The sequence below is a fragment of the Nicotiana sylvestris genome, chromosome 8 (genome assembly GCF_000393655.2).
Source record: "Nicotiana sylvestris chromosome 8, ASM39365v2, whole genome shotgun sequence".
NCBI classification, from domain to species: domain Eukaryota; kingdom Viridiplantae; phylum Streptophyta; class Magnoliopsida; order Solanales; family Solanaceae; genus Nicotiana; species Nicotiana sylvestris.
This window is the reverse complement of record NC_091064.1, coordinates 182765381-182784761: the sequence shown is the minus strand read 5'-3', so window position 1 is coordinate 182784761 and position 19381 is coordinate 182765381. Positions and strand designations below refer to the sequence as shown.

The 19381-nt window shown below is 35.3% G+C and overlaps 2 protein-coding genes across 3 annotated transcripts; both read right to left on the bottom strand.

The window, feature by feature from the left end:
* Nucleotides 1-6450: 6450 nt before the first annotated feature.
* LOC104210791 (uncharacterized) lies at nucleotides 6451-12324 on the bottom strand. Of its 2 annotated transcripts, XM_009759756.2 has the most exons (6): nucleotides 12118-12324; nucleotides 11858-12002; nucleotides 8103-8359; nucleotides 7006-7093; nucleotides 6813-6879; nucleotides 6451-6731 (listed from the first exon to the last, which is right to left on the bottom strand). In XM_009759756.2, the coding sequence occupies exons 2-6, from the start codon at nucleotides 11911-11913 to the stop codon at nucleotides 6678-6680; spliced, it is 522 nt and encodes a 173-aa protein (XP_009758058.1). In that variant the 5' UTR covers nucleotides 11914-12002; nucleotides 12118-12324; the 3' UTR covers nucleotides 6451-6677. The 2 variants fall into 2 exon arrangements, with proteins under 2 accessions (XP_009758058.1, XP_009758057.1); XM_009759755.2 differs by lacking the exons at nucleotides 11858-12002; nucleotides 12118-12324 and adding an exon at nucleotides 10974-11629 and having other exon boundaries at nucleotides 8103-8364.
* Nucleotides 12325-14083: 1759 nt separating this feature from the next.
* LOC104210789 (phospholipase D alpha 1-like) lies at nucleotides 14084-18783 on the bottom strand. Its single transcript, XM_009759753.2, has 5 exons — nucleotides 18740-18783; nucleotides 18560-18656; nucleotides 16696-16767; nucleotides 14714-16580; nucleotides 14084-14615 (listed from the first exon to the last, which is right to left on the bottom strand). Exons 2-5 carry the CDS (start codon nucleotides 18647-18649, stop codon nucleotides 14182-14184), a joined length of 2463 nt encoding a protein of 820 aa, XP_009758055.1. The 5' UTR covers nucleotides 18650-18656; nucleotides 18740-18783; the 3' UTR covers nucleotides 14084-14181.
* Nucleotides 18784-19381: the final 598 nt, after the last annotated feature.

Here is a 19381-nt window from a genome sequence, read left to right as displayed (position 1 = left end):
ATGCGCGTTGCACTCTTTTTCCCTTACAAGGTTTTGTCCTACTAGGTTTTCCTTGCAAGGTTTTTAACGAGGCAACCAAAAGGCGTATTATTAAACATGTGTACTCTTTTTCCTTTTCTAGAATTTTTTTCCCATTGGGTTTTATTTTAGTTAAGGTTTTAATGAAGCACATTACTTATCGAGTAGACATTCAAGGGGGAGTGTTATGAATAGAATTCTATTTAGAGTGAATGTCTATCTTGTAGAGAGTTTTACTTTGTGGCTAAATTATTTTTTCCCTATAAATAGAGGGGTCTTACCTCATTGTAAATCATCCCAAAATTTAATAAAAAATTCCTCTTTCTCTTTCTCTGTAATATTGTTCTTCTACTTTTATTGTTTCATCTCAATTAATATTTTGTTCTAATTTTGCTTGGTATTTATCCAGTAGTCGGAATTTACGTGTCATAAACAGAATATAGACTATATGCTTCGGTCAAACTTTTATGCTCTCACTTTATAACCTATATCTATTTATGAAAAAGATGGTTAACTTTCACACAATTTATGTGAAAAGAAAAATGAAACACAAAACAACACATATAATAGTGGTAATTAATTGGTAATACAGACCTCAACAAGGAAAATATCTTTTTGTTCATAATTCGAGTTTATATGTACCAACTACCAATTCATCTGAACCACATCTGATTTGTATTTTTTAATGTTTGGTGGCCTGGACTGTAGTCTTACTCAAGTATTCAACTTATTTAGTACGTCAATCAAAAGAATAAAGATGATGGTTTTTCGCGTTATCATCAACATGCTTTTGATGTAATTTATTATCAACTTGTTATTATTAACTTTAACTTTAACTTTAAACAAGATTCCACCCTCCCCCCCTTCCAAAGCCCCAAAAGAGAACCTTCCAACCCTAAAAGAAAGTTTATTTTTTGAGGGGGCAAAGATCACTTTTAGCGTACGTCCGAAATTATTTACATAACCATAAAAATATTTATAATTTCTACACTATATATATATATATATATACCCTCCAGTCCACAATAAGTGATCATTTTACCTGTTTATTTTGGTCTAAAATAAGTGTCCATTTACATAATATAATCAAGAAGAAATTAATTTTATTTTTCCAAAATTTGCCTTATTTACATATTCTAATATGTCAAGATAACAATTAATTAAATTAAATTTAATGAATACATCTTTTTTTTTCTAGGGGATCGTATTTTCTTAATGGATGTACCAAAGATAAAATGGTCCGACCGGAAGGACTATACAATAGTATCATTTTTCTTAATATATGGGCTCCCCTCAACATGCTTTAATTATGGACCGTCCAACTCAATTGAATTGGGGATTCACGTGTTGTGTTTGTTGATACATTTGTTGAATTGAAGAAACAAAATATGGAAGATTTCTTATTTTTGCCTCGTTTGGGATCCCATCCAGATGCATTCATTATGAGAAACAAGTCCCTAAGATATTGCCTGGAAATTCTCTATTCTCTCAAATTTCCATGTAATTCCAACTCATTAAGTTCCCAACTTGTATCCTTTATTATTTAGTTAAGTGCGCGCTTTTAATTCCTCAATTATTTTTTTATTTTAATCCTTATAATATTTGTATAAGCACATTTAATCTTCAATTAATTGAAATGTGCACATCTGCATGTAAATCTTCACGAATTTAATTAATTATTAATAATTACATCATTTAACTGATCATTCGTTAAGTTTGTGAAATGCTCTCTTTTGATTGTTAACGCAAAAGAAGAGAACACATAAGATTTCTTCCTCTTGACAGTTTTAGACATTTAAAGCCTGTTTGGAAAGCCGCCTTGGAAATGAATTTGGGTGTAATTTGATGTAATAACACGGTTTGGTATGTTTGTTTGGCCAAGTAATTACTTGGTCAGCATGAAATTGAGTGTAATTGGAGGGGTGTAATTACACTCTCCAATTCTCAAGAGGGAGTTGAGAATTTGTGGTAATTACACTGTGTAATTACAAGGTTGCTTTTTAGTTTCTTTCCTTTTTGTTTTTATTTTAATTTATTTTATTTATAATTTTATTTCTATTATTTTAATTTTTAAATTTTATTTATACCTTTTAATTTCTTTTGAAATTTTAAAATATTTTTTTGTACATTATTTCTTTTATTTCTCTATCTTTGCTTCTTGTGATTCCATGTAATTGCTTATATTTTATTTATTTATTTATTTATTTATTTATTTATTTATTTATTTATTTATTTTATTATTCTATTTTTTGAAACTACACCTCCTACTATTAGAAATAATGAGTCATTAACAAACTTGGCATATAATGAGTGATGCAATTAAAGTGAAATTTTGTTGTTGAATGTGGTTATAAACTTATCATATTTTCTAATCTTAAGTTATAGTGGAACTTACTATTATTATGTCGGAATTTGACATATGTTAAACTATTTTAATTTTTTGAATTTTGAAATTATGTTATATTCATGGTTCCAATTTACATATTTTAGTAGTATTCGCTCACATTGCATCTTGTTCATTTTTTAGTTAGAATTGATAGATCAGTTTTGTCAAACATTTGAATAATGTTGACATTATATTTATAAATATTAATTTATTTTGTCAAACATGAATTCCAAAATATTCTTACAAAATATATATAAATTAATTTTACAATATTGGTTATAAATATATGATTACTAATTAACGTATATGCACGAAAAATATACATCTTAAATACCAAATATAATATCATTTATAGGCATATATTTATTATATTAACTTTTAAGTTTTGATAATTACTTAATTTAAAATTTAGTCTAATTGTGTAATTATACTTGTGCAACCAAGCAGTAAACTTGTAATTATACTTTAATTATATTATGACAAATAAACAGGTCGTCGTAATTATATAACTGTGTAATTGCTACTCTAGTAATTACACCAATTCTAGTTACCTGATGACTTTCCAAACATACCTTAGTTCGTGGAACGAAACTCAATTTCCTAAAGAAACAACGTTACACTTGCGAAAATTTCATTGTTGGTGGTACACAAAATTATCCCTTATATTTGGGTGCATGCTTCAATTATGCTTTTAATCCCTAACATTTGGTTTATCCTTTATCATAATTACCATCGAGTATCCTATAATCCTAGCGTAAATTGTACGTTCAACATTGCGAATTTTATTGTCACTCTCTACTTTTCTTTTTTGTTAGTAGCTAATTTATCCCCACCACCAAAGTCAAAGGATGTGGTGCAGCGAATGTGGCTGCTCTTTCTTTAACCAGAGATTTCGGGTTCGAGCTCTAAGTAAGGAAAAATCCTTGGTAGAGAGCACTTCCTTCCTAATGGGACCCTATGCTGTGCGAATCCGGATATAATTGGGCTCAAATGCGAGCACTGAATACCTGGTGGGAAACCAAAAAAAAAAAAAGTTTTATCCCCTACTGTTAGGGGCTTGGCTCTTTGACATCGGGCATGGTGCGGCTGTGACAAGGAGTGGATGTGATGACCTTGCCATTGGCCTATGTGCGGGCAAAATGATCATGCGGGCAATGGGCAAGACATTGTCATGTGGGTTGTTGTGGGCAAGGCATGCTTGGCAAAGGCTTGACAAGGCAGTATGGGCAAGTTGACAAGGCAATGCCAAGTGCGGGATAAGCTAAGGCAAAACACCGTAGGATGATGGCAAAGGCTTTAAATAGCTAATGCGCGGTTATGTGAAGCAAAATACAAGCATTGGCAAGGGTGAAACAAGAGTTGACATAGATAAGGCAGAAACCTGGCCAAGGCATGTGCAGGCAACAGTGGCGTCGGGCATGTGCGACAAAGTAACGAGCGGTAGGTTGCGAGCAAGACATTGGTGCAGAGAAATGTCAAAAGGAACCAAGGCTGGGCGCAATGCCAACCTTGGGCGTGCAACAGCTGGCCAACAAAAGCAAACATGCAGTGCACAAGTTAGAGTAGTTGACGGTTACCTTTTTGTAACTACTTGTATCCATGTCTGCTTTATGCTTGTATCTAATATCATTTCGTGTAGATCATGGCCTATGTGGTTGGGGATGTCAACTACAAGATACAAACAGATTTAGCATTAGCCCGCCAAGTGGCAAAAGCTGTAGACAACAAGTGTCAATGTGCTGTCAAGTGCCAAAAGCTGCCTATGTGCTATAAATAGGTGCTTTTGGACTTAGTCAGATGGGTGTGTGGAATTTCGTGTGAAATTCAAAAAGTGAAACATGAGGGTTTCTAAGTGTGGGGATTAAAGCTAGGCATTGGGTAGGTCATAATGTTGGCTAAAGAACGACTTGCGTTCTTTGTCAAAGTGGGGTTCTGATCGACTCGTGATCATAGTCAAGTGAGGGTTTCCTTTGTAAGGTTTTCGAATTAATAACAATGTAGGAATTTTTTCGTATTTGATTGTGTTATATTTACGTTTGTTGCCTAAAATAATCTAAGTACAAACTTGCTGAAAATTTGGTTAATTATTGGAAAGGCTGAGTCAAGTGCAATTTGAATGCCGTGCGGATGTGACTTTTGAAAACTTTTCCGATGCCAGGCGAACGGGGCTCCCAGGCCGGGACGTCTGGCATAATAATTTAGAAAAAGCGGAATTGGATAACTTCTTTGGCTTTATTGAGGCTTTTGTAGTGTGTCCTCTCTACAATAGAGAAAGCCTTATTATCCTATAAGGATAGACATAATGCTTTAACCTTCCCAACCGGTAACTTCGTAGGCGTCTATTTTAGCGAAGAATTTTTTTATGCCCGAAACTTGGGTTATAGAATTTTCCCGCTGGACTGACAAAAATCGCCCTTGTGACACCTACCGTTAATGAACTTATAGTACTTTGACTCAATTGCTATGGAAATTTTCCTTCTCTTTGTTAAGATTTTTCTCTTATACTGAACATGTTGTATCGTAACCCACAGTTTGGAGTAGTAAAATACAACTAATACTATGGATGAAATAAGAGCCCGTTTTGGACATAAAATATTTTTTGCTTTTTTTTCGAAATCAACGTTGGTACACAAAATTTTCAATTTTCACTTGAAGATGCATTTTGGAAATTTTCGAAAATTTGAAAAAATCCAAAAAGTCGTTTTTCAAAATTTTCACTCAAATCACTTCCAAAACTTCAAAAAGAACCCAAACTGAAATTTATGTCCAAACACAACTCTAAATTTCAAATACCATTTTCACTTGAAATTTTTTTTCACCATTTTTTTGAAATTTTATAATTCTTATGTCCAAACGCCTACTAAATGTTACAAGAAAACGGGATAGAATTATAGAAATATTGAAGGTGTCAAAATTTGTCAAAGAACAAGATAGGGACTTGAGGATGAAATATGCTTGTTCCCTTTTTGGTTTTATAGTCAAAATTAATTGGCTCAATTAATTCGAATTCACATCGAATAAGTTGGTTAGGGAGATAAAATGCGTTTTACAAAGAGAGTTTTCATTCTGATAGCTCAAATTTGAACTTATGATTAAATGTGGAGAAACATGAATCGTCCTGCTAATACAATTCTACTCATGTCCCCAAAGGGGCATAACATGTAGGACCCAAACACCACTTAATACATACTTCCAAACACGCTTCCTTATTTAGTCAAAAAAGGCAATTGTGTATGAAATAAATGAGGACTGCTTTAGTAATAGTAGTTGCTTTAAAGACGTATTAGTCAATTATGTTAAATAAATTCAAAGTGTGTTTGGCACATAAAATACATTGACATACAAGTCTTCCTTTTATAAATCATGGCATTTTGCATTATTATATTCTCTGTGTGTGTCTTCATACACCTTATTCTCTTCTTTTATTCAATCATATAATGCTGAAAATTTCCCATTACCTGTTCTACATAATTGACCCTTATGCTTTATGGAGGCTATGTTCTAGTGTTAACTATATCTGAACATAATAATGATATAGAAACCTTCAGCAAACCTTCTTTTCCTCTATCTATCCCAGCAAGTTCCAAGAATTTAGAGAAAATATTTCGCTTTTGCTCAAGACACATTTGGATAAGTCAAGAATTTTTTTCTTAACAATTAATAAGTATATATTTTTATAGTATATTATATATTTTTTTAAAAAGATTTAAAATATTGGGTGTCCGAATTTGCATTGGCTATCATATTCTGGAATTTTTCATTCTTTATGGAAAGGAGGTAATACTTCCTTAGGATCACTACACACACCTTTTTGCTAGTTGTAAGAGTCGAAATGATTGACATCATGACCAAGAACACAGGAAGATATGTTGTCTTCTAAAATCTTCACCCAAAAAGAAAAAGAAATATTTCGTTTTAGGGCCTTTAAACAGGAATTCAAGATGATTCACAGATTTTTGCTTGCTATATTCCACGGCGCACGCCATCTGCATGAATTAGTGTATTAACCAATATTACCGTAGAAATTTATCAAGAAGTAAGGCAGCTCATGTGAATGCTTGAATATCACTTTTCTTGAAAATAAATTCGTTTATTAACAAATTAAAGAAGGGTCCTCTCCTCCATTTGAAAAGCTTTCAGATATTTCAATTTTCCTCTGTAAACATACAAATCTTGTGATTAAACATGAACTGTTTTAATCTTTTCTGTCCTGCTTTCTGTAAACTTTACAAACAGAAATACAATGGTTGGGTAAGACCAGTTATGTGGCAGCTCAATCATATAGCCCCTCCTGTTCCCAGACATCAACAAGAAAGTCTACCATTTCCTGACAATTCAAATGTAGAAAATCAGCAAGTAGCCTTGAAAAAACTACATACCACAATCGTCCTAGTTTAACAAGACTCACCGATAGAGGGATTGACTGAGGGAAAGGCTTGTTGGTCCCTAGCAAAGTCTCGTAACTCGCACCAAAGCTGCAAGAAATGATGGTATGATACACTCATCACATATATATTTACAGTTGTATGAAAAGTAGATACTCTGAAAGCAGCAGCAGTAGGGAACTACTGTCTGAGGAATGTTTAGAAGGGAAAGCTCACCTTAGTTTAGGTTCTCGAGCTGCAGTACGCTTCTGAGGTGTTCTACTTCCAATCCATTCTTGCCTAGTTTTACTCCAAAGAATTAGACCTGTTCCAGCCAATGTTCAATTCAGCATATTAAAACACGTGGAGAGAAGTACAAAACTAAGCTAAGATGAAAAAGGAGAGCACTTGTGCTTCCAAAGCTAGGTCATGCCTTCCTCCAATTAGTGCACCCAGATCAATGGGATCTCTGCATGGGCAATAAGCCAAATCTAAAAGAATGAACAGTACAAAGAGCTGGTTTTGTCCACGCCAAGTGTTAATGAACCATTACACAACCTTGAATCAATTGATATGTTTGCAAATCGCGATTATAAAGACTACTTTTTTCCAATAACAGTGGTGCAAGGGCCAGGTTTTGTGCACCTTGACTATTCCACTGGGTACCTTCTATCACACATCGACAGAGGTAACAGCAAACTCTACGCCCTAAGGCTTAGACAGATGGAAAGTAATCACATAAAGTTTTGTCTCTGCTGGAATTTGACCTCTGATCTCTCATGGTTTTTCACCCACTATATTGACCAATAGGCCACACACTCTCTCGGGTGTAATTGCAGGCAATTTAAGAAATTTAACGGATAACTATTTTCTCTTTTATTATTTTTTGACATAGCTCTTAGGACACTACAGCTACGAATCTTATTTAGGTTCATTCCTTTACCATAATTAAACTTGTTCATCCCCTCGGTGGAACACCAACATACTGATTTGGATATCTCGAAGAAAGGTTACTACTACACCCTCTGTTTCAATTTATGCGTCTTACTTTCCTTTCTAGTATGTTTCAAAAACAATGCCTCTTTCTATAATTAGTAACTCTTTAACTCTAACTTTCCACATGATATATTTAAGACCATAAGATACAAGGGCATTTTGGTATACTATACATATCTAAAAGATTAAGACCACAAGATTTACAAGTCTTCCTTACTTTCTTAAACTCCGTGCCTAGTCAAAGTGTCAAACCAAGACAAATAAGTTGAAAGGGAGGGAGTAGTAAAATATAGCCATGATATGCGAAGAAAGCAAAAAGGAGAGAAATATGCACTTGCCATGATTTACAAATTCAGCGTTGTTGTTTGTGGTGCTGGAGCTACTATGGGGATCAAGGCCCTGATTTGAAGTACTAATTGACGAGATGCTTCTCTGTGAAGGAAATGCGCTATTCTCCATCTCACAAGCACTACTGCTCCAGAAGTCGTCCCTTGAACTACGTTTCCTCAAGTGTTTACCCTGAACTTTCTGTCCTTTGGATGGCCTATCCACTGAAATAACATGTGGGGGCTTTATACAGCACCCAAGACAACTTCTGCTCTGTTACAATCAGGTTTATAACCATAAAAGATGATTAGTTTAACCAGAAAAGAAAAAAAATCTGTATGCTGTCAACAAGATATAAGGGAACAAATGGACAGAAACCTCATGATATTATATTGTCAAGTTTGAGATCAATTTCATAACAACCAGTGCTCACCCCCTTCATCCAGGGGCATGTGAGATCTGTTACAATGATGGCCCTATATGGCTATACCATTGTGCAAGTGACGCAGTAAGTCCCATGTAATTAATGATAACATCCAAAACAATGATTATACTTTATAAATACATTGCAAGCCTGCTACTAATTGGTTCAAGCAACTTTGAGACATTTGAACTGCAGTTTACCATGTACAAATCATTGGTTTGACATAATCACGTCAGTCGTGAATACCCACAAACACATCAAAAATAAGGACATCTTACTTCACAAACAACTAGTGAAAATTCTCAAATTCAGGTACTTAAAAAAGCAATTAAGGAAGTGAACATACAACCCAAAGGTGTTACTATTTTTTTTTTTAAATCTCAAAGTGACTAGTTATTAAGTCTCACATAAACTTATAAAAACAGTTGGATTTCCTCCTGACATACTGGAATCAAAGCAAAACAAAACATCCAAGCAAGGCTCAAAAAGTTATGCCCCATGTTATTTGCTGGTCTAACGGCATATTTGATGTGATGACAATGTTGTGGAAGTGAAAGAGTTGTACCATAAGGGAGTGCTACATAAATGATACTTACTATTTAGCTACCTCATGCATTTGGTTGGGTTAAGAACAGAAGTATGAGAGGATAAAAGTAAACCAGATGCACTATAAGTTAAGACTTAAGAGTATTTCCCTTCTTTGATAATAGCAGGAAAAAGTTCCAGCCTTTTCAACCCCATTAAAATTAGACAAAAAGGAATGAACATTTTTTACTTCTTTTATAGTCATAGTAGAGGAAGAAAATCACCAGTACTCCACCCAAGAAGAATAAACGTTTGGTTTCTCCATCCTTTACCCTTCATCTCCCCTGCTTGGAATTAAAGAGAGTCAATGATGACATTTTACTTCTTTTATAGTCATAGTAGAGGAAGAAAATCACCAGTACTCCACCCAAGAAGAATAAACGTTTGGTTTCTCCATCCTTTACCCTTCATCTCCCCTGCTTGGAATTAAAGAGAGTCAATGATGACATTATTCCTCTTAGCGTTGTTGGATGGGAGACCAGAGACCCCAATAAAGTGGTTTTCCACATTGCCCGGAAGACAACTTTGATAAATAAGAGCTGAAAACGGGCCTCAAGAGGAACTTGGAGATCTTATCGGCCATTTATCTTACGATAACCCGACATCCACTCAACTTTCAGCTAGCTTCTCAGGGTCTAGGGTGTACCCTAGCATGTCGTTTAGACGTATACAAAATATGATATATTTCCACGTTAGGAATACACCAAACACACAACAAAATGCCATAACAGAGCATACAATCTAAAGCTTAGAAATTGTATGACAATGCAGGGATATATGTGAGATTTAAAGAATCTAAATTTTTCGAGAACCTAAAATTTAGGCTGCCAACTTCAACAATTACACTTCAATCTCAAATTAGTTGGGGTCTGAATCCTCACTATCCAATCCACTCCATCTGAGCACTTGTCATTCCAGTACCTAATAATTCGTCTTTCGAGCCGAATTGGGATTTCCTAAGAAAACATTGAGTACTGGAACACATTAGGCCCACCTGAAGCAACATCGATATAGCAGATATATATAGCCATTAGTTTGGGATTGAAATAGCTGTTCTTGTTCAATTCTCACCAGCCTTCCAAATTTCACATGGCAATACAATACAAAAACATCTAATTCGACACAAGTTCATATTTTATACAAATCTTTCATGTCCTTCACAGAATTCATTACATCGATTTTATTTCTCATTTCACCGATGCTTTGATAATGACTAAGTTATTAAGTATTTCTGATTGCATTGTTCAGGAATGGATCAAGTCATCTGCTGCGGTTCCAATACTACCAAAATGGACTTTGAACCCATTCTAACTAACAGGGATTTCTTCATTGAAAGATTAAGATTTAAGAGGCCTGCTAGAGGAACCAACCCCTTCTCCAATACCCAAAATAGAAAATAAAGCAATAATATGCTTCAGAATTGCTCATATCGTCATCATTTCAATCAAAACTTAAAAAATAGGATATAACTAACCTAAAGTTATCTTCAAAACTCCAATAGGGAAGTGTTCAAAAATCAAAAGCTAGTCTACTGAATGCAATGCAAAAGATAAGTCTTGTCATGAATAAGTGTAGCTCGGATTACTACTTAAACAAATTCCTCGACTCATATTTGACTCATCTTGCTGTATAGAAGCATAACCCACAAAAGGAACTTTCTTTGAGAACAAATTGTTCGAGGTGATCAGTGAACTCATGCAATTTTTTTCAGCCTTTGGGTGCTTAACTAATCATAGCAATCATTACACAGAAGAAGATAACTAGCAACTTATAGCAAAATGAAAATTGGCGTCAAAACTTTCCAGAAATAGAAAGGGAATACTCAATCTACTGTACACCAAATTTGAGACATAGTACATAAATAAACTCTTACATTAATAAGTGCCCTCCATGTCTCCTTCAACTTTTCCATCATTGTACCAATGACGGCTCGAAGATATTCTCCAAAAAAACCCAAAATAGAACACAAAGGCATACGTCTAAAACATGCCTCAATTTCGATTTTTAAACATATATTATACATGACTAGAAGCAAAGCATTTGATACTGTAGCTAGCAAGACAATTACGTATAGAATATAACATTCTAGCAACAAACTCCCTCAACATAACAAGCAAAAGCATGGGAAGAAAAAAACCAAAAAGAAACAGAAAAAGAAGCACCAGCTCATCTTCCTTTCTATTCACTATTATTGCTTGCTTAGCCTGTAAGCAAGTACCTCAGATTCCAAACCACCAAATAAAAGCCAATTATTGCCCACTAAACCAAGAAAAGAATTCTAAAAAAATATTATTATCAAACTTTCTAACTTTTCATTCCTTATGTCATTTATTTACTGTGTATCACTCCCTCTGTCCCAATTTATCTGACACTAATTCCTTCTTATTCTGTTTAACTTTGAACTTCCCATGATTTATAGCCATAGAAATATATATGAGATGTTTTAGTTTTTCCTTTCTTTGTCAAATTCCGTACTAAGTCAAACACCATCGCATAAATTTGGACGAGAGAGTACATAAAAAGGTAAACTCGGTGCTTATACCTCAACTAATCCACCAGGCAACCAGCTACAGGCCACAAGCACAAATGGGGACTGAGATCTCCAGGTTTTTATCTTAGCCTCAACCACTCAACCAACCCTTGAGGGGAGTGTATATGAGTGTGCGTGTGAAATACAAAACCACCAAACAAGGGGAAAATAGAAAAGGGATAGCAGAATATTTTATATGAAAACGAAATAAAAATCAAATGACTGACCCCATGCAAGCGAAGAAACGTGAAATCCAGGAGGCTACTGATCTACAAAGTTGCATTTACACTGTGAAATAAGCAAATGGGTATTCGTCAAAGCATAGATTTGAACCTCTGGACCTCCAATACTGACACAAAATTCATCTCTTGCCTGCAGTTTTAACAAAAAAGATTCAAACTTTCCAATTTTTTCTATCACTTAGCATAGGAAAAAGAGACATTTGGGTGTAAAAATGTATAAAATTTTCTGAGGTTGCGTTACTTACAATTTCTTAGCCTTTTCTGCTTCTTTGCTCTTATGGAATTAAGCAGTAAACAAGAAGAGAAAAAAAATCCTGGTAGGTGTGTTTTGTTCTTGTTTATGTTTTTTTCCTCTTGGTTTTATCAATATGTTTTATGGATTTGTAGAAGAAAGTCAAGAATGGAGATGGGGAAATGGTGAAGAATGGGCGCGGGGGGCGGGGGGGGGGGGCTGTGCAGTCTTGCTGGACTGGTGCTAATGGAGGTGGGTAAATGTATGGGTTGTGGGCCCTTTTGAGTATTCTTGTTGAATGCAAAGACAAATTTGCCCTCTAGAAATGTATGTAAGAAAATTCTCCAAGTTGGCACCTTTGAAATTTGGTTCCTTTTGATTGTGCTATTCTTTTATCTACTTTTATCCAATTAAAATGCACCATTTATTTTAACTATTTCTTTGTACTTGGCCACTAGGAAAATGAAGGAAAATAATGGACACTAGGAAAAGAGGATAAACGGTAGAGAAAGTGAGGGAAAATAATTTACTTTTCTTAGCTTGATTTTGGTGGAAAACGAGAAAGAAAAGCAAAATAATTTGAATCTTCTTGATTATGAAGTCTTGGATTCAAGAGAAAGATGATTTTCTCTATTGTTTGCTTTCCTTATTATTTACGCATATCAAGCAAGAGGCGAAAAACTTTATTGTTCTTCTTCCTTAACATTAGTTTTTTCCAAGTACAATCAAACCTCTCTATAACAACTTCGTTTGTTTCGAATATTTTTAGATGTTATAGCGAAGTGCTGCTATATAAAACAAATAGACATAACAAGAAAATTGGTTTCGGAAAAGCTTGGCTTTTTATAATGAAGTGTTGTCATATATGGATATTGTTATAGAGAGGTCCGACTGTAAAAACAAATATTATATTTCTCTCTATTTATAACTAATTGCTTAAGATCCTCCGGTTGGAGATAATGAAACCAAATAGATTAGGAAAGGGAGGTCTATATAGGTGGGATCTCTCTCATAATAGGTGTAAATTCAATAACTTAATTTTTATTAGAATTTAGAATCCTAAATTTTCCCCTTTTAGGTTTTTTTTTTCTTCTATAACTCGACAATAATGTATTATCGCATTACCTCATTCTTGCACCTAATAATCCTTTTAATGGAACTCACCTAGAGAATAGAGTAATTAAAGTAATAAGGCCTTTGTCCACTGAGATTCTTTTTACCAGGACAATCATTTCAAGCAAAAGAAAAAGAAGCAAATTTTATGAAGCCATTTCCTCATTATTGACCAAATGCTGTTCTAAATGAGGCAAGAAGTTTCAAATTCATAAATAGCCAATAACAGATCATAAGACTACAATTTTTCATTCCGTATTCATAGTATTATATTTGGTTCATGAATTCGGTATAAGCTCATTGTAAGACAATAATCTATCACATCTATAGTCCCCTCCTCCCAAATTCTGGTCCCCACTCTCTTTGAACCAAACATGTGATTCTTTTTTTGTTTCTTTATTTAATCATTCGGTCTCGGAAACTTACTGTCCGACTAATTGGATTCATGTCGCGTAAGGCCCACCAAAGGAGGAAAGTTTTTCCAATCCAAGGACTCGACCAAACATGTGATTCTATTCTTCTGAAGGGTAGCCTAGAAACAAGAGGACCTGAATGCAATAAGGAAACCAAAGGTTTATATGTTTGCTAAAATATGCTGCTAACATCATCCAACTATAAACCACTTTATAACCTAAGTATTAATGAGAAGGGGAGCCTTGGAGCAACGAAAAAGCTGTCTCGGTGTTATAGGTCACAAGTTCAAGCCGTAGAATCAGTCACTAACGCTTGCGTTAAGGTAGATCACCGGTTCAAGTCGTGGAATCAGCTACTAACGCTTTCGTTAAGGTAGGCTGCCTACATCACACCCCTTTGGGTGCAGGGTGCTTTGTGCACCAGGCTGCCTTTTTAACCCGAGTACAAATGAATTTTGGTAAATGGTTATAACTCAAAAAATTATTCCAAAGTGTCACGTTTACAGATATTACATGTTCTAGGTTGGTACAATTCTAGAAGTGTACATACATCATGTAGTGAGGATAGGTGGTAGTAACTGAGATTTGGTACCAAGAACAGAAGCTTTTGTGTCTGGGAAGAACTTAAATCCAGGAATTGCTGTAATCTGTCCAGTGTTTGAAATATTTATAGGGTAGCTAAGAAGGTGGCCTGGAAGATCTAAATCAAATGTGTCACTGGAATAAAGCTTCCAACTCTCATCAGCCATTCCATTTACTTTCCTAACACATTCTAGACTCGTTGGATCGACAAACGAATCATCTGCATAGTTCAGATGCTCACACCATAATGCCATTCGAAAACCATATATTTTTCCTCTAGGTGGTTGATTAGCTGCAAGATGATATGGTTGGTAGCCACCCATAGCAATCTCAGAATCTCTTGCACCATCCATTGACCTTTGATTTATGTTCGCGGAGCCAATTATGATGTATTCATCATCAACTTCAAGAAAGAAAGGAAAGAAGCAAGCATTAGTTTGATCATATTTTGCTAGAGATAAATGGTAAATAAAGCTAAGAATGGTAAACTTATTGACTTACCAATCATCATTTTTGAATGAACATAGATCATAAAGCGCCTGAACTCTTGAGCTCTTGAATAATCAGTATCAGGATCTGGTTTCTCTGGAGGCTTGTATTCTCCAGGCTTTTCGACTTCACGGTTGCCAAGGCAGAAAAATGTCAAGTAATCTCTAGGATCAGCATTAGTTATTCCTTTAGCCTGAAGGGCATTACATATGTCTGTGTACATCATTTCCATTGTCCTTCTTTGCCAATCTAAAATTGCCTGAACTGAATCACTTTCAGGTATACCTTCTGGCCACATTGGAATAACAACGTAAACTGTAAATCTCTCTCCTGCTTGAATCTTGCTCACTATCTTAAGCGAGATCTCCTTTGGGATAAGATGCAAAGCTCCGATGTCCTCGAGCTTGATATCTTCTGATGGCTTCCAACCATAGCAGCTTCCAACAAAGTATTGGTTTTCAATGTAAATGAAATTCTTAGCTCGACGAATGGCACTAATGTATGCATCATGGATACTTTGATCAATGACACTATCCTTGCCAGTAACAAGGCCTACCTCAGCAGCTTCTTCTGGTTTTCCAGGGAAGTCAACGACAGCACCACCATCAATGGATCGAAATATCTGAACGTTCCACGTTTCTCTATCCTTCGATGCTGTAACTTCTGTTGGACGAATAATAAATTTATCAAGCTCAGTCATAGAATAGATAAATCGATTCCCAATCTGTTTCCGCCACCTTTGTTCAAAATTGTACAGGGCGTCCCAAGCAACAGGTCCTTCTAGCCTGCAATGAATGTCATGCCAGGGCTCTCTTGGACCACCTTTTGCGATTGAAGAGCCTGGAAAATTGGGCTGATGGAAATCTTGTTTATGAACTGTATCCAATGTTCTGAATAAGGAGTGTTCGCGAGTGTCATATCGCCCATCACAAAGATCAATACCACCAAGAAAGCTAACTATCATTCTTTTCTGTGACATCCCTCCTGGAATTTCACTGTCTACCACAATAGTCTTTTGATGGTGAGTAAACATTGTACCAACCTGAAACCCCTGAGTTATAGTCTTTCCACTGTCAGGGTTCCGCGGACACAAACAACAATGGACTTCTGTGTTCTTAAAATACTCTGCAGTTTCTTGATCATGGGTTGACATTAGTCCATTTCTTTTTAATACCTCAACCGAAGTTCTGTCATCCCAAATTAACAAGAGAACATTAACACCCTCACTCGCCTTTTTTTTAAGGAGCTCGCCAAGAGTAAGGTCTCCGCCTATCTTTGGCCTCTTTGGGTTTCTTATCAAGGTGATTTTAGTATATACAGACCAACCGGCTATATAAATTAAGTGCTTTGCATTGTTGATTGCATCAAAAATGTCTTCCCAACATCTCTGAGGTTCAAAAAGTCCTTGAGACTTGAGATAATTTGTGATATCATCGTCTGAGATGTCCGCATCAGGATAGAGTGTAACTTGACACCCTTGTCTCTCTTTAAAGAAGGTATAAGGGACTCCTCCAAATGCCAGGGAGTTAATTCCTCTAGACCAATTACTGTCTTGTTTAACGTTAAAGAACTGCAACCTTACATGGATTTTTGAACGACCACTTATTGGATAGCCGTCTTCATCTAATATTGGTACCCATCTATCGACTACATATCTATTCAAGACTTCCTCAACAGGGAGATAAGCTCTTCCAATTAGTGTCGCGCTAACAGGATTCTCATCTTTTATTGTAAAAATGATGTTAGAAATCTCATGTGCACAATAAATACGAAATGTTTCATACCACCGAGGGTTGGAAGGGTCATTTTCAAAGATTCTGGTCCTCCCAACTCTTGCCTTATCTAAATCTATGGTTGCATAGAATTTTGTACCAGAAATCTGCAATATTATCAATACAGGTTTTGAAAAGCTTAAAGCAAGTAATGGACAAAATTGAAGATCACAATAAGTCAATACAAGTGCAAACATAATGCTGGTTGTATAGACATAGTACCTCTGGCGCACAAAAGAACAATTTCTTGACATTGTTTAGAAATCTTCTTGATACTTTCTGGGGAGATGCAGTCTACGATAACAATATGAAGATCAGAAAGACGTTAGAGGCTACAAAGCGGATCTTTATCAAAGATCAAGTATCAGAAATCAGCAACATACATGTAAACAGTATATTGACTATTGAGAATTCATTTGTATTAAGCCTCAAACTAATGAGTTCATGCAGTCTCAGCCTTAATTAGCACTTCCTAGAGGCTTAACAGTTCACAGGTTTTAGGTATTACTAGTAATTTCTATTAGTGCTAGGCAGCTGCTGATATACCATTTAAGCCACAGCTCGAGAAATATAAGAATTATTAGTTCGGCTAGCATGCATATATATATATATATATATATTAGTATCAATTAATAACCCGTAGCTAGGTGATCATTATTTCTGCTCCATGGGCAACTATACTATGGAATAAATTCTATGCATATAGCACTTCTATATGTACCAAATATTATTCACCGCAAGTATGGGGTAATCCACAAATCACAGTATGGCTCTCGTGAGTGAGGCATTCCTTATTTGCCATATTGCAAGCTCTACCCTCACCTAAGGGCGCGACTGTAAGCCCTTTTTTAGGTCCTGTAATTGGTAGCGAGTAGCCATACTCCTAAGCATTATCCATCTAGCTGATGTGAAGCGACCATGGGCGGACCTAGGGGGCGGAAGGGGGTCCGAACCCCTTTGCTGGAATATTACATTGTGTATGTGAGGTCAACTTTGATATTTACGTTTTTAGCTTTGGCCGTTCCCTACAGATTTTAATGCATAGGATGATTTCCATTTTCCAGATTTCATTCCCAGCATTAGTAAAAGTAAGGCCCAAAGTAGTTACTTTCTTTTCTTCTATGCTTAATTGCTGCAAAACCAGTGCACTAAATTAATTTACATGACAGTGTCAATGAACCTGAAGCACACAAACTATTCAACTCCAAATACACGATGCCTTCCGATCCAACAATGTACTTTGGACATCCCAAACGAAGATATGAATTCCATCAATATTTTAAACCCTTTGTATCCCACGTTGGCGATTTTCAAAGATATATAATATATGATTGATGGGCACTAATTTGGAAAGGAAAAACAAACAAAAAGTTTTAAGACAATAGAAAACTGCAAAGTGAAAGAAAAAAACATAAGAAATTTTAAAAGGGCTCAATGGAACAGGGAAGTGGGAAGAAATGTTAAACGGGGCATGACAAGGCGAGCAAAAGTTTAGGCGGGTTAAGGCTAGTCTTTTCCTTCGCCGTCCTACCCTGTTTATCTTTGCATGTTTACCTTTTTTATATTTGAACCTCCTTCGTGAAAATCCTGCCTCTACCACTGGAAGCGGCAATAACAGATTGAATGAGTTCATTGAGCTATCATTTCGTAGTTTTACTACAAATATGCCTCTTAACCATGTGAACAATGAGGAAAGACCACTAGCACACAAATTAACTTGTCAATTTTTCTTTCTTTCCTTTTTCCTCCTTTCTTTATCTCCCTCTTTAATTTTTTGCATTGCATATTATCTGATCCTATAGAGGCGAATTTGAAATCTAGAGTCAAGTGAATTAGAATGATTGTAATGTTATATATGGATACATTTGAATTTTTTGCATTTATATACATAGTTCTAGACGAGAGTAATGAGTTCAATTGAACCTGCCAATAGAATCTGCCTTAGATATGCTTATGAGTTATGTCTAATCCTACTGCAAAACTGCAATGATATTATAAAACAGAAAATGCATACACAGAACTTAAAATCATGAAGCTGTTCCTGATATAAACGAAGACAAACTAAAGTTTAGAGTGAAAAGATTACCGGGCCACAACAATCACCACAGCCACCCCTTATCTTATCAACTTCATATATGGTAGCATGAAGAGTCCCATGCAGCAAACGTGGTCCCATTTTTAGCCTAAAAAAACATGTGAAATGAGACAAAAACAAAACCAAGCAAAGCCTGCAAAATAAATAAAATTTAGGATAAAGATAAGGAACCTCAAAAAGGTTGTTTTTGTCGTGAAAGGGGATGAGAATGTTGTCTGAAGAAAGCTAACACAGTTAAAGACTATATAAAGAAGAAAAAGTTTTTACTTGTATAATTCTTGGAATCATGTAACACACCCTGAAGCAACCTAGGAATCACCTATTGTGAAGAAAGAATTATCTTTTGCTTTGAATGTTTAAGTAACCGTTATGGGGTTATTGTTGAAACTTGCAGAATATAGCTAATATTCATGTTTGTAAAGACTTTGCAATTTCTTGGTTATCTTTCTCATGCATTGCGTGTACATGGCGATGAAGTTGCTAACGAAACTTGAAAGGAGCAGAGAGATAAAAGGAGGTTTAAATGCTAACGCAAACCCAAAAAGCTAATGAAAGGGCTGTCTTGTTAACTTCATGGGGATGAATGGGCTTAAACTTTCATTACAAGTCGACTGGCCCAAAGTGAAAGTGCACTAGGAAAAAAATATTTTAAAATTAAGGAAATTTTACCTCCTATAGCAAACTATTACACCCTATTTATTATATAAACCAAAATAATTTTAAAATATTATTACTTATAGATATATTTTTTATTTTATAGCAAAATAAGTACTATTTTTACCTACCATTGAGGCATAAAACATACCAATTATG

What these genes read in the sequence shown, in the direction of transcription:
- LOC104210791 (XM_009759755.2), bottom strand. Translation starts at nt 11,123, where the DNA reads ATGTATAATATATGTTTAAAAATCGAAATTGAGGCATGTTTTAGACGT. An exon ending in CATGGAGGGCACTTATTAAT is followed by an intron (nt 8,365 to 10,973) that starts GTAAGAGTTTAT and finishes TGATTGTAACAG; the next exon opens with AGCAGAAGTTGTCTTGGGTG. An exon ending in CGCTGAATTTGTAAATCATG is followed by an intron (nt 7,094 to 8,102) that starts GCAAGTGCATAT and finishes TGGCTGGAACAG; the next exon opens with GTCTAATTCTTTGGAGTAAA.
- LOC104210789 (XM_009759753.2), bottom strand. Translation starts at nt 18,649, where the DNA reads ATGGGACCACGTTTGCTGCATGGGACTCTTCATGCTACCATATATGAA. An exon ending in GTGGTGATTGTTGTGGCCCG is followed by an intron (nt 16,768 to 18,559) that starts GTAATCTTTTCA and finishes TTGTTATCGTAG; the next exon opens with ACTGCATCTCCCCAGAAAGT. An exon ending in TCATTCAAAAATGATGATTG is followed by an intron (nt 14,616 to 14,713) that starts GTAAGTCAATAA and finishes TCTTTCTTGAAG; the next exon opens with TTGATGATGAATACATCATA.